This window comes from Podarcis filfolensis (genome assembly GCF_964270895.1).
Source record: "Podarcis filfolensis genome assembly, chromosome: 1".
Taxonomy (NCBI): domain Eukaryota; kingdom Metazoa; phylum Chordata; class Lepidosauria; order Squamata; family Lacertidae; genus Podarcis; species Podarcis filfolensis.
The window spans coordinates 70,106,339-70,123,901 of NC_139604.1; the positions used below are offsets into that span (position 1 = coordinate 70,106,339).

General features: G+C 41.8%; 1 protein-coding gene across 38 annotated transcripts in view; it reads left to right on the top strand.

Moving 5' to 3' along the window:
* TEAD1 (TEA domain transcription factor 1) overlaps nucleotides 1-17,563 on the top strand; it is a 173,117-nt gene that overhangs the window by 146,145 nt on the left and 9,409 nt on the right. For all 38 annotated transcript variants that reach the window (XM_083599399.1, XM_083599400.1, XM_083599364.1 and 35 more), the window contains 4 exons: nucleotides 677-801; nucleotides 9,591-9,764; nucleotides 16,079-16,219; nucleotides 17,320-17,472. In XM_083599399.1, the coding sequence (XP_083455525.1) occupies nucleotides 677-801; nucleotides 9,591-9,764; nucleotides 16,079-16,219; nucleotides 17,320-17,472 (593 nt within the window). The remainder of the gene's footprint in view (nucleotides 1-676; nucleotides 802-9,590; nucleotides 9,765-16,078; nucleotides 16,220-17,319; nucleotides 17,473-17,563) is intronic.

Consider the following 17,563-nt stretch of genomic DNA (forward strand, 5'->3'; position numbering starts at 1 on the left):
ATTTTAAAATGATTATTGACTTCATTAAGATTGGTCTCCTTGGCTCTTATGGATACAAACATTCCCAGTAATGAATCTTTCAGAGTTGCATCAGTCTTGGACTACTTCATTTATACTTATTTTACTGAGGTTTCTGTGATTATTTTAATGTTTTCTTGTAAAGTGTTGTCTAATTACCGTATTTACTTGAGTCTAATGCACCATCAAATTTAACGCACACCTCAATTTTCAGATCCTTGAAACAAAACAAAAAAAGTATTTGCTGGCAAATGTAAATGTGCCATTGAATCTAATGCCCACCTTAATTTTTGCAATGTAATTTGGCCAAAAAAGGTGAGCATTAGATTTGAGTAAATACGGTATTATAGAAGGAATTGCACAGTCCTGATACATCAAATACAATATATTGAATAGGCTTTTCTTTTGTTTACAAAGAAGAATGTAATACTTGAGGGAGGAAACAGCAATACAATTTTAACAACAAGTAAAACACAAATGTTATGAATGTAAAATAACCAGATTTCCAAGCAATTGAGAACGAGCTTAAAAGTAGTTGAATTTGAACAGTTATAATAAAATAGGCTGGCATCAAGTTTTCTTCATCCACAATAATAAATAATACAATGCAATCGTAATCTAAAACTAGCAAAGACGTTGCTGATCATTTATACTTCAGGGTTTGAACCTGCATCAGCTCCAGCCCCCTCAGTTCCTGCTTGGCAAGGTCGATCTATTGGAACAACTAAACTCAGATTGGTGGAATTTTCAGCTTTTCTTGAACAACAAAGAGATCCAGATTCTGTAAGTATTACCCTGAATTACGCAAATATCCTTTATAGCAGTCGTTGTGCCTCTTTACTCTTGCAGTTTTGTATCGCATCTTTTCACTAATGCAATGCAAACATCTGCCTGTCCCATGGAAACTTCTAAATCACATGTTCTGTTTGTGTGATCAACAGAGCTGGTTCATGGTGCCCCTCACAAATCCTAGAATATACTCTAGCTGTTTTCAAGGAATAGAGCACATGAATTTATTATGTTTGTTCTTGTAATCAGCTTTAGGGCATTGAGAAGACTTCAGCTATCTATATCTATCTATCATCATTATCCATCTATCTATAATAGCACAGAGATTTGGTAAACTTCGAAGGCTGAGGATAATAATATTTTCAGTGTCAATTGTCATCTTGGTTTCATTTTGCGGGGGCGGGGCATGTTAAACTTGCTGCTTTATGCAGATTTTATTTCTTTATGAAAAGTGAATGCACTTATGAAAAACCTGGAAAACGAAACCTTTCTTTGCTTCAAATACCTTGCAAAATACAATAGTCTGTAGAGTGGAGCCTCATCTTATGCTTTCTATAACTCTTTTCTGGGAACAATTGAATGTACTTGCCTTGCAAGTAGGCATTATCAATAAAGTGTTTTCCTACAGTAATGATCAGAGACATACTGTGGCAACCTTACATCAGAGTAATCTTCATAGCAATAAGGCTGTGAGCGGAAAATAGCACAACAGTACAGAAATTAAGATGCACAATATGGTTGCTTTTTCAATACTGCTGTTCAACATGTTGAATGAAGTTTAGCTTTCGATGTAGGCATGACTTTCCCCTTAGAAGACAACATACAACTATTGAAACAGAGCCTTTTGGAGACAGATGTTTACACTGATTGTCTACGTGCTGAAAAGGCTTTTGATTCAGGTCTTGCATTTCACACCTGAAAGCTCAAGCCTCTCCAGCTGTATAGATGTACTTGATCGGCTGAAATAGGAAGGTGACTTGGTTTTACCTGATCATCACATCCTAATCGGGTCTCAGCATTCTCTTGAACGTGGAATTTACTGAGTTCTTGCCATCCGCAGTTGCAGTGATATGGCCAAAAAGTCACATAAGGAAAACATAGGGTGGGGGTGGTTTGTGAAGCAGAGTAGAAGTTTCTCTGTTGTTCACCAGCTGAAATACAAGGCCAAGGATAGAGGAGAAAGATTCCCTTTTCCGCAGCAAGCAGTGTTTGTTTCCTTTTTCATGTCATTGAAAAGAGATTTATAAGAGATTGCATGCCAGCTGGAGGGTTTAGAGCAGCTATATCAAACATCTGGTTCTCCAATTGCTGAACTACAACTCCCATCAGCCCCAGCAAACATTGCCAGGGATGGGGATGAAGGGAGCTTTACTTCAGTAGCATTTGAAAGGCCAATGGTTCACCACACCTGGTTTAGAGGTGTAGGTCATCCATGACCAAACCGCACACTTACCCTCCTCCTAGTGGTGCAGCAGTAAAATTGTCCGCATGTTTGCAAAGCTAAACAGGGTCTGTTATGGTTTCAAATTGGGTGGGGGACTGCGTGTTGAGATTCCTATATTGCAGGAGGGGGGGTTTGGACTAGATGACCCTAGGGGTCCCTTCCAACTCTACCATTCTAAGTATATTTCCAGAGATTATGTCATTGAGCCAAATCTAACGGTGTGCTTACATAATCCATGAAGCTGGAGAAGCTGCCTACCCCTCACAAGAGCAGGCATGGGTCATTCACATCCTTGTTCCATATGGGGAAACTGCTGGTCACAGCCACAGCTCAGGGGCAGAGCATCTGCCTTGTATGCTGAAGGTATCAGGTTCAATTCCTGGTATCTCCCACATAGGGCTGGGTATGCCTCATGTCCTGTAACTGCTCTGCCAGTCACTGTAGAGAATACTGATAATGTTACGCACAGGGACGGTGAATTTAATGGGTTCTCATCAAAGCATCAGGATCATAGCCATTACTTTCTCCACATTAGCCAAAAATTTAGAGAGAGCAAAGCGGGGTTGCCCTTTGCCAATGTTAACCTGCTTTAAGATTAGGGAGCATAAGGTTGGTGCGGATTTTCTATTGTTGCTAAGATGCGTTTGATAAAGTAGCTACTACTTTGGAATAAAGGCAGCAATCTGATGTGGACACTGATGTGGGAACAAGTCCCTTGGAACTCAGTGCGACCTACTTGTGAGTAAGCATGTACAAGATTGCACCATGAATCAAGTTTGCAGTTTCAGCTCCCTCTGCTGGTTCTGCTTCAGCAGGTCGTTAGAAGACCTTGTTTCCATATTTTCATTTTCTAAAGAGGAACATGTTATGTGCAGTCCTAAGAGCCGTAATGATCAGTGAGGGCAGCGGTGTTGACATGGCATCCAGTCCCTGGCATTGCTGTGGCTTACCAGAAGGACAGGTCACAATATACAGCACATGGTCCGGCTAGTTTGGGCCTTCAACTGTCTCCTAAAACCAAACGGCAGAAGGTGGCAGGAAAACCACCTGATCACCAGACTCTTCTTTTTGGAAAATGGAGGCAGGGAATAATCTGGACTGGGGCTATGGCCTTATCGGAGTGGTGCTTTTAACTCTCTTTCCTGCAGCTTTTTCTCAGTCTGAATCCCTCTCCCAATTCCACTGGGCTTGTATGTATGTCTGGAATTGGATTAACAGCATGGAAAGAAAGGGTTAACACTCCCTCTGCACCACAGCCTCCATCCCAATTGCTCTCCATGGCTGCATTTGCCCTTTCAGAGGCACACAGAATCTCTGAAATGCATTTGGACTAGCAATAAAATGCAGTTGAAATACAATTGGAACAGCATACGTACTGTACCTTACATTTTGTCATAAGGTTTCTTAGCATTATGTTGTGGTGACAGGGTAGTTCTTGTTGTTGACTTTCCATGCACAAGAGGTCTCAGAGTGAAGCACATCATGATCCTTCAACATATATATAATGAAACACTCGCACTGTTTGAAGTTTTCCACCCTGCTTGTTGAGTTTTGAATGGGATGGCAGTTTTAAATAAAACACATTATTATGATATGCTTAATTGTATGTTAGCAAGTAAAACAAATGCAGGTGACTTGTCTTTGTTTTGCCACAGCTTGTATGTTAGCATCCCCTGACACCAGCAATTTGTCTTGGTTCCTTTGAATTCCTAAATGGATTATAATTTCTTTTTCTCCTGGTATTTTTTGACAAGAGCCATTTTTCATGGCCTTACAGGCAGCATTCTTCAAATACGAGAGAGTTCAGTAAGAGGCAGCCATCTCAAAGCTACAGAGGTTACTTTAGATAGTACGGGTGAAACAGTCCGTGAATGTATGTTCTCAAGTTCTTTCTTAAACTTCTTTCTTAAAAACAAGCACAAGGGCCATAACATCAAAATGTTAAAGGAATCTCAGTCCTGAACCCTTAAGTACTGGGGTGGGCAATTTTCTCCTTGGAAATGACCTTCTGCAAACCTAGCATATAACAGGCAGAAAGGATAATGATGTAAATGAAAGGTATTTGTTGTATTTTCTGAGCTTCTACTGAAAACTGAGTTGTAAGAGGTATTGTTACTGAAGTTTTCAAGTGCAATCCTGGAAAAGTGAGGAAGAAGGGAGTCATGCCCCACCCGAGTGTACATCAATGCTCCAGGCTGCAGCCCACCACACTGAAAAGATCCTCCGCTTGTCCGGCTGTGGCATTCAGCCACCCATGTGCCTGAAGGTTCTCTGTCGGAAGTAAGAGAAATGGCCCTGAGCTCTTCACTGCACCGAGAGGAGGAAGAGAGGCCAGGAAGTGGGGTCTGCAGCAGTCAGAATGGGATGGACAGGGTGGAAAGGGGTAGCCTGGACTGGCTTTTCCTCTCCCCTCAGTTGCCCCTTTATGACACAGCCTTTTGTGAAGGGCTTTGACCCTCACTCGCCATCTGTCACTGATCAGCATGCAAGTTGAGAAGTCTGCTCCCTGCTTATTTCTGCTCCTTTGCCCATTCAGAGCCTCCCTGCTCCTCTTCTCCAGGGTGTGGAGGAGATTAAGACTGTGTTCTTTTAAGTGTGAGTGATCTCATAAGTGGTGTACAGTTGTCTCTAAACCAACATGAGTTCTTTTTTTTTAAATAAGAAAATCTATTCATTTAATGCCTACTACATTGTCATTGTCGTTCATTAGAAACATGCCGTGACTGAAGGGATTAGTCATCATTCTGTTTAGTGTAGGAATTACAGTAACATAAGGAGAAAATAATCACACATGCAATGTCAAAATAAACATTTATGTCCTTCGAATATTGTGAGATGATGCCATACCATCTGTCCCTCTGAAACATGTTGGAATTTTTGCTGTTGCTGCAGCAGCATCTGGTACTTTTGGCAAGATCAGCAAACAACTGTAGTAGCTCCACAGCTGCCTTTAACTTTGCTTTAGATTTGAAAAGCACACTGTCTTTTGCAATGTGTCTCTTAAGTTTCTAAGTCAGAAGTTTAACAACACAATCATTTTGTGACTTTCAGTCTCTTTCTCCATTGCCCCACTAAACTCTATATGCAGGACTTGCAGTACTCATGTGTAGGTCTGCACTATGTATAAGGAATTCTGTGCCCACAAAAATGAAACATGAGTTTTTGAGAACTTTTCTCCCACTCCCTGAATTGACCTTCATAGAAAATCTTACTAAATAAAGCAGAAGGGAAGTACATTCCAAGTTGGTGAGGTTGCTAAGAGCATACACTATGAGCCAGGATGGACTGGGTTTATTTCTCACATGTACGATATGTACCGTATTTTTCGCCCTATAGGACACACTTTTCCCCCTCCAAAAATGAAGGGGAAATGTGTGTGCGTCCTATGGGGCGAATGCAGGCTTCCTCTGAAGCTTGGAGAGCGAGAGGGGTCAGTGCGCACCGACCCCCCCTCTCTCCAGGCTTCAGGAAGCTATCCGTAAGCCTGGGGAACCCGCGGGAGTTCCCGTAGGGCTCCCTAGGCTGCGGATAGCAGCCTGCTTGCCTGAGCGCGGAGCGCACTGAATCAGAGCACCCCGCGCTTCGGGAAGCTATCCACAGCCTAGGGAGCCCTGTGGGAGTTCCTGCGGCCTGGGGGGGGATAAATTTTTTTTCTTTATTCCCCCCCCAAAAAACTAGGTGCGTCCTATGGGCCGGTGCGTCCTATAGGGCGAAAAATACGGTATCTTGTCATTCTCATTATGGCTGAAGATACAGAATGCAGCAATCTTGCTTTGAAGCTAAGCTCATTCTATGCATGCTGTCTTAAGTTTCATGGAAGGAAAGTAAAATACAAATGTAGTAAATAAGACAGACCTACTTCACAGGATTGCAGGAAAGATTCTTGCGATAATGTTGGTTGGTTGGTTAGCATCTGTCTGTTTCAGGAGACAATGGAGGAGTGTGCCTTTGGGGGTGAAGTCAAACTGTTGCATAGGTGGGGGGGATAGCATCCCCCAATATTTCCAATTAAAGGGCCGGGCTCTCCCAAGTTCCCTGGTGGCTGCGCATGCATGCCATAGGATGTGCTTGTGTCGTGCACACGAATGGTGTCAGCTTGCAATCACAATGCGCTGACATTGCATAGCCCTGGGCCCCCTCAATCTCAGTGGCAGCCCTGAACTGTTGGAAGGTTGCAGCTTCTGCTGTGATAATGCGTGTGAAATACTTTGTACACTCTAAAGCATTGCATGAATGTTGTTACCAGCTCCACCTTATCCCTAGAGAATATTCTGCAATGACAAGTCAAAAGGAAAAGCTCCTAGAAATCAAGGTGATTTTCAGAAGGAAGCTGTAAGAATTATTTAGGCAATATATCCCTAATTTGTGATTGTTCCAACTTCTGACCGGCTTGAGGTCCTTAGATGGTGCAACATTCTACCATTTCCCACATTCTTAACTTCAGAGGTCTAAGATATTATTGAGAAGAAGTCCAGTAAGCATCCCTACGGCTATTTCAATATAGATGGTTTTAGGAGAACGATTTGAAGCCTGAAAGTCTAATTTAAATTGTGGTGTTACAGAGGTGCAGTTTGGTGTATACATAAAAACTTTTACATACATAGTTTTAGACGTGAGTTTTAAAGAGGATAACAAGCTTGTTGCTTTTGTAGTTGGCATCTCGAGCAAGATGGTAAAGCTAGCAATTGTGCAGATGCTGTATGGTAATTACTTATTGTTACAGAATAGGACGATAATTACTGTAATTCTTGTGTAACTGATCGGTATGCAAGTTAAGCCTGCCCTTTCAAAGGCTTTTACTCATAAGCATTCATTCATTTATTCATTCATTCATGTGTTTGCTCATTCATGCATTCACTCCCTCCATTCATTTGTTTATGAACTCTACTCTTTAAAGAAGAAACACCCTTTTTGGCTGATGCTACCCCTCTGGTCTGTAAGCAAAGACTGGATAGGTTTTCCACTTGTATTTGGAGGTAACATAATTCAGGTTATTATGAAAGGGGAGTTTGGACAAAAATATTCCTAATTGATTGAAAAGCTGTGGGACTAGCTCATAATTGAACGAATAGAATTTAGATCTGATATAGTGTTAAATCCTGACTTGGAAGCTACTGAAATATGACAATGCTGGCTGCAGGTACAGATTAATATGTTTTCTCTGTTTTACTCTACCTTTTATCATGTGAGGTTATTTTAAGTAGTTAACTGGTAGACGGATTCCTAAGGATGTAACAAGGGCCCTCTTGGATCAGACCAAAGGACCATCTTGTTCAGCATTCTGTTCCTTCAGTGCTCAACCAGATGCCTATGGGAAGTCCACAAGCAAGACATTGGGTCGCCTATGGGTGTGTTTGCAAACCAAAGAAACTGTTGTAGACAACACACACAAGCCACAGTCAAGCACAACTTATTACTGTGTATTTCATGTATGAATATAATAAAAAATAATGTATTCAACTGTGTGTGTGTATTAAGAACCATTTAAAAAACAGCAGCAGCATGGACATAAAACCAGTTCAGAGCCAGTGCAGTTGTCAGTTGGGATAAAGATCTTCATTTGGTTTGCTGAAAGAGAAACACCTTCAGCAGGTTTCAAAAAGACAATAGGGAAGGTGCTTGCCTAATATATAATTGGAGGAGGTTTCAGTGGGTAGGTGCCACGACATGAAAGATGCTGTGCAGAATGGATCAGCAACGAAGCATGTATCCATGCCGCCCAGGGCAGGTGCCCATGTGTGCCCACTACTGGGGCACGGTCAGTGATCAGTTGTGTATGTAGGGGATGAGGCTATATTTTAGGTATTCAGATCACAAGCTGTATAGCTCTTTGTACACCAATACCAGCATATTGAACTTAGTTTCATAGCTAACTAGCAGCCAGGCAAGTTCTTTCAGCAATATGATGGTGGTATTCCATTCCAGTCAGCAGTTGAGCAGCTGCATTCTGCACCAGCTGCATCTTCTAGAGCAGCACCACAACTGTTTTGCCTACCATGGTTGGTAAAAAGCACTCCTGGCCACTGAGGAGTGGCCTCAGTGGCCTCTAGCAACAGATGGAGCACTCTAGACTATGAATCTGACCCTTCCAAAGCAGGCAGTTGACCAATTATCCAGACTCTGGAATCACCCACCCACAGTGCCATGATGGCCAGGATTCAGAGTCAGTTTATCAGCTCTCATCCAGCTCACTACCAAGCCCAGGCCTTGTTCAGGGCTTGCAAGCCCTCTTCAGATTCAGATGTTGCACAGAAATATTCTATTGGTTACAACTTAATTCTGTTTTCAAGCCTAAATTCAGCAACTAGGGAAGGCCTCCGCAGGTGCAACCATTGACGATCCCTTCATTAGGGACAATAAGAGCTAATCAGCTACTTATTATTTATCTCACCAGTGGCCATGCTTTTTGACAAATGAGCAACGTCCAAAATACAAGAGCATCACCCCCCTTAAATGCTCTGCAAAACGGAGATGCAGCCTAGAACCTCAATGCCACTGTCACGAAAAGGGTTGATCTAATAATTTACAAACTTTCCGTCCTGTCAACTATAATTGATATCCTTCAATAGTCATGCAGCTAAAGACAAATAAGGGTTCCATGACCTAGTCTGGGCACACATGATATAATGAAAACTAAACTGGTCAAACCTCCATGTACGTTGCCTTGTGCACTATGGAAGAAAGATAGAATATAAATAAATGCAGGCTTTTGAAGAGAGACTTCACAAATCAGTGTCCAGGCATTTCAGTTCTATATCCAATTAAAAACTGCTAACTGTTGTCTCCCTCCTGTTTTTCTTAGCAGCTGTTGTACAGAAACCAGACTTAACTTCATCACCTTCAAAGCAAGTTTGTGAAGAATCTTCCTGCTGTGCTTCCTTTCAGCTGTGCTGTGACTTTGCCTCCAGCCTTCCAAGCTGGTGAGGCAGGCAGAAGTCAGACTCTGCTGTCTCAGTCCAGAGGTGGCCAATGCTCCTAAAGCCTGTGCCACTTCTGCTGGTCACCTGTAGTTCATCCATTCTGTTTTTAATCCTCATTTTTCTGCACAAAAACCCGAGATTTAGAACAGGCATAGGCGGATTCCCTCGCACCAAGTTTCATGACTGATTGTTTGCACTGCCTTCCATTTCAGGACATCAAATCACCTATATTCCTGTTTTTCTACTGATTTTAGCATGCATGTTTATTTATTACATGGAATAATAAATAAATCCTCTAGGTATTGTGCAAACAGAAAGAGCGTAAAGCCCCGACAAATGCAAAGAAATGTTATTTGCATTAGAAATGCAAAGTTCTTATGACATCAGTAATAACGCTTTTTATTTCTTTACTTCCACAGTATAACAAACACCTCTTTGTGCACATTGGGCACGCCAACCATTCTTACAGCGATCCGTTGCTGGAATCGGTAGACATTCGCCAGATTTATGACAAATTCCCTGAAAAGAAGGGGGGCTTGAAGGAGCTGTTTGGAAAAGGACCTCAGAATGCCTTCTTCCTCGTAAAATTTTGGGTGAGATATTCAAAATACTCTGCTGTTGTTGCTTTCCTAAATGTTCTATTATCTTTTTCATGGTATGAAGAAGGCGGATAGAGAAAAGTTCCCCTTCCTCTCTCATCGCGCTAGAACAGGCATAGGCAAACTCGGCCCTCCAGATGTTTTGGGACTACAACTCCCATCATCCCTGACCACTGGTTCTGTTAGCTAGGGATGATGGGAGCTGGAGTCCCAAAACATCTGGAGGGCCGAGTTTGCCTATGCCTGCACTAGAACTTGGGGACATCCTACGAAGCTGAATATTGAAAGATGACAGAGACACAAAAGAAAGCACATAGTTAAACTATGGAATTCAGGAGGCAGTGATAGCCTTGGATGATTTTAAAGGGGAGTATGCAAATTCATGGAGGGCAGGGCTATCAGTGGCTGCTAACCTTGATGACTACGTTCTACATCCGTTCTTGAAGGCAGCATGCTTCTGAATACCATTTTCTAGAGACTGCAGAAAGGGGGGTGGTGCTGTGGTGCTGAGGTCCTGCTTGCTGGTTCCCTATAGGCATCTGTAGGGCCACTGTGAGAACAGGATCCTGGACTAGATGGGCCTGATCCAGCCATGCTCTTCTTATGTTCTAATGTACTTTCTTGGCTGGTGTAGGAAAAGTGGGTGGAGGGACAGTTCAAAATGCTAGAACTTTGGGTCATGCAATATAATTGACAGCATTTGGTTCAGAACAGAGAGAGGGGAAAAGATAAAATTAATGTATTTTTCTGCCCCAATATGTGCTGAAGGGCCCTAACTAAAATGTCTGTAAAAGAAAATTAGACAAATGCATGGAGGTTTAGTCCATCAATGGCTACATGATGTAGCCCATGATGGCTACAAAGAACTGCCTTTGATCTCAACCAGTCGGGTTTGTCTTAAAACTATTTCTTACCAAATACAATTTCAATAATGGCAAAGGTCAGCAGTTATCCCACCAGATTTACAAACCTATGCTCCCATTCATTTATATGTTTTGATCAACCTTCATCCCATAGGAACCTCAGGTGGTGAAACCCAGTACAGTAGAATAAAAGTAAAGTGAAAACAAAGTTAAAACTTAACATTGCTTCAATAAAACAGTTCAGCAGTGTGTCAAAATAGTATTATACAAATCCAGTGTCTCTGTACTTTAACCAGTCATCACAATCAAAACTATTTGAAGTATTCAGTGCTGCCACTAATTTTGAACAGCCGCTTGATTTAATAAATTTATTTTCAATCCTGACAGTTCTTACAGCAAAACAGATAACTGTTGTCGTAGTAGTGTCATGGTTCTGATCAGCCACTGAGTAATCTAGTTTGTCTTTTTAAATAATGCCAAAATCTTATTCAAAAACCAAGGCAGAATATTTATTCAGAACTGTAGCATGGCAGGTTTTCAATCTTGCTAGCCCTGCAAAGGCATGAGTAATTTACAGCTAATTTTAGCATTTTTAAAACTGATCCAGTTTACCAAGAGCAGGCTTCCTTTACTGCTTGTCGACATTATGCTCACTCTACAACTGGTACTGAAACAATTTGCAGACTGTCACCTGCCATCTAGTGGAACAGGTTAGCAATGCTGACGACACCATCAAGACATCCCTGCATGTAAGAATCCCTGATGTCACAAAAATGCTGCTATTAATGACTGTTGTGTAGCCAGTGCTTTTTGTAAAGTCAAACTGGGGGCTGCCATCAACCCTACATTTAGGTAGGCTGCATGCTGTGTGCCCCACTGCCCTGGAAGGTAACATTTCTAAGGGGGGAAAGTGAAACTTTTTTAAAAAGCCTCATTAATATACATTTGCCTGACGTGAGATTTTTGAAAGCTCCCACCAAAAAATGCCTGATCCACAAACAGATAATGGTCATAAAAGGACTGTTGACACATGCAGCAAGTTAGGACCTTGAAGGTATGGTAAAACGACACAGTTTAGGTCTGTCTGTCCAGACTCTTCTCCCGTGGTATGCATTTGCCTTAACATCCTAGAGCCATTCCATATGCTATAATTACCATGTGAAAAGGAACCCTATTCTTGCTGTTTAGAACTATGAAGGGTCCCTTCCTATAGCCCCTAAGGTGAAGAGGCTTTAAATACTTCTTCTTCTTGTGCCTTCCTCTGTGCTGAGTCATAATTACAGGGGTGGAGGAACTGCTGTCTGGGCTTTTTCCATTGGTTCTCTCCCTCTCCTAATTTTTCCCGGGGGTTGAGAGAGGAAAGCAGGGGATATTAGCTGCCACCAAGTGCTTCAAGCCTCTCCAATGTTCCTTGCCGGTAGAGAGTGAGCCTTCCGAGATCTGAAGAGGCAAAGCTAAGTGCAACATGCAGTAAAGTTTGTAACCCAGAAAAATATGCAAGAAGACATCATTTTCCCTTCTTCCCTATATTGGTTCCATGCAGCAGCGCTCCTGTTCTGCTGCAGTTCAATTTCCATCAAAAACTGTTGTCCTTCTCACCATCTGCTATTGTGGAACTTACATAATTTATGTAAATTACGTCGCAGTACCTTGTTCCAGCCCATTCATTTCAATGTAAAGGAAATTCAATGCAAATTGGGGTAGGGACATGTAATCAATTAAATGTAGTTTGCAGTAAGAAGGCAACAGCGAATACCGGCTGTATTCACTGGGTTGATTTATGGCCTGGACATGAAATGAATCTATGAACATCAGAAAACTTCCGCTCCCATTTTCTCTGATAGCCTTAAACTCTGATACGAGCAACCACTTGCCTCTCACTCTGGATTTGAAGGAAAGGATTGGACACATAGACATACATTTGCCCTATTTATATATTACATCAGACTCAAGAAAGCAGCTGGAGAAGGCGGCTATAATCCTGTAGCTCTGTGGTGTAACCATGTACACAGTTTGCTGCAAGTGTTGAATAGGCATGTCTCCATCTACCATACCATTTTTTTGATGAGGCGTCCTTTCATAGTTGTGACCCCGTGGGCAGAAGTCTTGTTTATATCTTGGCCTTTTAAGCTGAGATGCGTACATCTGAACCCTACTACAGAGTATTTCTCAGCTTTGGCCCCATCCATCTTGTGCCAGGCTCAATGTTTATATCAACAAATGTATCGTTAACTATACATTCTCATATTTTGTGTAGTATTTATTTGTGCAGTATCTTGGCACAGTTTTCTAACTAAACCTGTTAGCATGAGATATTATGGATGATTTCATATCAGGTGGAATGAAAGATTGAGATATTTTATAAGTGCATGCTATGAGCTGGCTCAGTTCAGTGCATAACCTCCTTTTGAAAGGATTGATTACGGTACTTTTATAAACGCATTCGCATGTCAACCCGCGAATAAGTCCCAGTGAAGACAATGAGCCTTGTTTTCTGAATAAACATGTTTAGAATTGTGCTGTTGCAATATTAGACGATTGCAATATTGCCTTGTAATGAAAACCTATTTGTGTGTCTGAACACCATTGCAAAATGGAGAGCAAAACTCTCATTCTAAGAAGTGTGGGTGATATTAATAAGTGCATTTTAATGAATACCTATCATTTTAGAAATCTGCAATGCAAACAAGCAGTTCTAGAAAATAATGTGTATTGTAATTAGTGCACTTTTTTTTTAAAAAAAAAAAAAAGATGCTTTGAAGTCCAAAGCATTTTTGAAATTCAAATGTGGAATGGAAATAAAGGAATCTGCACAATAAAAGGGCATTAAATCATGTCCAAAAATCTCTCTCATTTTATAGATGTAAATATATGCCATAATTAGTGGCAAAGTAACATGAGTTGGATGGTTAGGTTTGTTCCTATTCTTATCATGTAAAATAGCTGTGACCTGAAAAATATAATGCTGTTCCTTTGTCAGGCACTGTTAACAAATAATGAATTCAGTGTGGTTAGTGTTCAGAAAGAGCTCAGCCACATGGTCTCCTCCCACGTCTCTCATGTGTGTCTGCTGCTGCCTTTAGAGGCATGTTGATTCTTTGTCTCCTTCATTCACAAAAAAAGCTATTGTAATGTGTCCCCCCCCCCTTAGATGTGATTTTTATTGCATAACGGAATGAGACTTGGCAAGCGAGTTGCCGTAGAGAGATGAGGTCAGCTGTGTGGACTGACCATCTTTAGCCAGCGTTTCAGACACATTTGAAACAAAACTGAGATGGAAGAAGCCACTCCTGCTGCTTTCGCCCCCTCTGTTGCCTCAGAGAGGACCGTTGCTGCACGGCGAGCTTTATGGCACTTGTGCAAAGCTCTTCACAAGCCATTGCCCGCCCACCTGCAACTTGGTGCAAGTGTGCTGGTTCCCCTGAATGAGTCAGAGAGCAGCTGGGAAGTAGAGTAGCTTGGCCTGGTCATCAAAAGCCCAGCCATGTGGCAGACCTGGAAGCGTTTCCAAAGCTGCAGCACACAACTGGCAGCAAAGTGTGCCAAAGATCCAGATGATGCAGTTGTGTGTGTGTGAATTGCTTCACAATTTGGAACCTCTGCTCTTTGAGCCCTGCTCATTGAGAAGGAGGGGAAGTCTAATACGCTCATATGACTGACGCCTCACGGCATTTCCACTGTAATTGTAGCCTTTGTGCTATTTAACAAGTGACCTCTCCATGTTCAATTTTAACTACTGAATATTTGTGTTTTAATTATGCTGCTCTCTTGGGAAACCCCCTCTTTTTGTGGAAAAGGGCTTTGTAATCTTTCTGCGTTTGCTGCTTTTCTGTTGTTTTGAAGACTCTATTTAGGCAAGACTATTGTGACACATGCAGGCTGCCTCCTCGTTTCCCCGAAGACCGAGAACACTTACCCATGTGGAGTGTTTTTCTTGTCTGCAGCCAGCTCAGTTTTGGGGCATGTTGTGGGGTTCTTTTTGATGCATCATGTCCAATAGTTGAGGGTCTTGATATGCAAAACTTGCAGTGCTTCATGCTGACAAGTTATACAGTGGTGCCTCGCAAGACGAAATTAATCCGTTCTGCGAGTCTCTTTGTCTTGCGGTTTTTTCGTCTTGCGAAGCACGGCTATTAGCGGCTTAGCGGCTTAGCAGCTATTAATGGCTTAGCGGCTATTAACGGCTTAGCGGCTATTAATGGCTTAGCGGCTTAGCGGCTTTAAGAAAAAGGAAACAAACTCGCCTTGCGAAGCAAGCCCATAGGGAAAATCATCTAGCGAAGCGACGCAAAAACCGAAAAACCCTTTCGTCTTGCGCGTTTTTCGTTTTGCGAGGCATTCGTCTTGCGGGGCACCACTCAAGTATATTGATAGATGAATGCATTATATACTGTAATCAACAGTCAGTAATAATAATAATTTATAACAATTTATTATTCGTACCCCGCCCATCTGACTGGGTTGCCCCAGCCTTTCTGGGCGGCTTCTAACATATATAAAAACATGATAAAACCTTAAACCTTAAAAGGTTCCCTATACAGCCTTCAGATGTCTTCTAAAGGTTATATAATTACTCATCTCCTTGACATCTGATGGGAGGGTGCTCAACAAGGAGGCCGCCACTACTAAGAAGGCCCTCTGCCTGGTTCCCTATAGCTTCACTTCTTGCAGTGAGAAAACGGCCAGAAGGCCCTCAGCGCTGGATCTCAGTGACAGGGCTGGATGATGGAGGTGGAGCCGCTCCTTCTGCTGCAAATTTTAGGCACAGAGAATATTTTTTGCATCTGCTTTTTAGTCTCAGTATGCAAAGGCACCATTCAGACATGCATTACAGAAGCATTCATCCTTCACTTGAAGAGCATATTTCCAGCCAAATATGGGGCTGGAGAATATATGTCGCTAATCGTTTCGGGTTGTAGTGGTGGGTTATTTTTATGGACCTCGGTTATTTGACTATGTGGCTGGGTTAGCTATCCAAATCCAATTCCAGTCTGATCTTCAGGGTCTAAGCCGAGAAATCCTTATTCTTTCCATGGAACTGCTGTATCTTTATATTTTTAATTCCTTGGGTTAGTACTTGGGCTGTCAAAAGCTTTTACGATTTGGAAGCGCAGAACCCAAGCCTAAGAGAAATAGCGCAGCTGTTGTGCTTGGCAATGAGAATTGTTTCAGGGCACTCCCTTGAAATTTGCCTGGGGCTGCAGGTGTGTTATCTGCATCCCAGTCCCATCTTGCAAAGCTGCTGTGCAAAATCTGTTGGCAACTCTTTTGCAGCTGCAGGAAATAGCAATGCAATTTGCTCTTTTGTGCTCTTAAGTCTGCTTTTGATGGGGATTGCTAAAGCAGATCAATTTTTATTTCAAATGACATTCATAATAAATACTTTCTCTTTTTTTGCAATAATGTCGGTAGTTGAGGAAGCATCTGTTGTTGTTTTTCCTGCAGGCGGACTTAAACTGCAACATCCAAGATGATACAGGAGCATTCTATGGTGTAACTAGTCAGTATGAGAGCTCAGAAAACATGACAATCACCTGTTCCACCAAAGTCTGCTCGTTCGGGAAGCAAGTGGTAGAAAAAGTAGAGGTATGATTTTCAAACTTGCTGCTTGCCTGATTGCTGCCAGGTCACTGTTTTCTCTAGAAGTGTTTTTTTCCTCCAAGCTGTCCTTGGTTTAAATCACTGAGCTTACAGCAGAGTAAGCCAATTTGGGGGACACCCAGATGTTGTCGCACTACATCTCTCCTCATCTCCGAGCGTTGGCCATGCCGCCTGGGGCTGAATGATGGGAGTTGTAAACCAACAAGCTCTGGAGAACTCTGCATAGGCTACCCCTGGTTTGCAGTTAATATTAATGCAGGATCCTGGTGGATCTCTACATAATTTTGTACTATGAGCTGAATAGAATAGACTCCTTACAACCCAGTTTTGATTTACTTATCCATTTGGAAGAGGGGAAAGAGACTCCTCTAGGAGGGCACATGCAAAGCCATGAATGTCTGTGATAGCTCTGATATTTTGAAGGGCATCCTGCATACCGTGCAGCAGCACCCTCTATTATACGTTTACATTGTGCATGTATGTATGTGTATAGATGCATACATGCATGTGCACACATGTTTCCCTGTAGTGGGGTTTTAGTGCAGGGGTTACATTTCAGTTGGAAAGATCCACCGTTCTTCTGTTCCTGCTCACAGATGATCCATAATGAATCAGTGCACACGTGCACACAAAACTTGAATTAAGTGGTGGCCCTGACCAAAAGTTCCTGGAGTTGCAAAGTACCAAAAAGAGTTCCATGTGAGATTTATTCTGTGAGCCTGAGAATGCTCAACACATTGAATAGAGAATATTAATAGTACATTCAAAACATTTCCCATCTCAACAGAGGAAACAGGAAAGCCCCTGTAAAATGGATTTTAATTGTTCTTTCAAACCCTAGTTTATATCAGAGCCACAATATCAAGGCAGCATTTAAGGTTATTTTATAAGCAATATATTATTTCCTCATGTTCCTTTTATGAGAAACCAATATTTTAGCTACATGGTATGTTTAATTTAGTTGAAATAAATTTTCATTTTAATATCCTAAGATGTCTTTATACAGTGGCTCACATTTAAAAATAAAAAAGAGCTTTTCATTCATTGACAGTTCCATTCTGTTCTCTTTTGCCTTTTGTCCTTAGACTGAATACGCACGGTTTGAGAATGGCCGGTTTGTGTTTAGAATAAACCGCTCTCCAATGTGTGAATATATGATCAATTTCATCCACAAGCTCAAGCATTTACCAGAAAAATATATGATGAACAGCGTGTTGGAAAACTTTACAATTTTATTGGTAACGTTTCTCTCTTTCACTTTTTCTGGCGGTTTTCTGCAGTTCTTTGGGAGCAGGCAGATTTTTATTTGGTTCCTTTTGCAAGGATTAG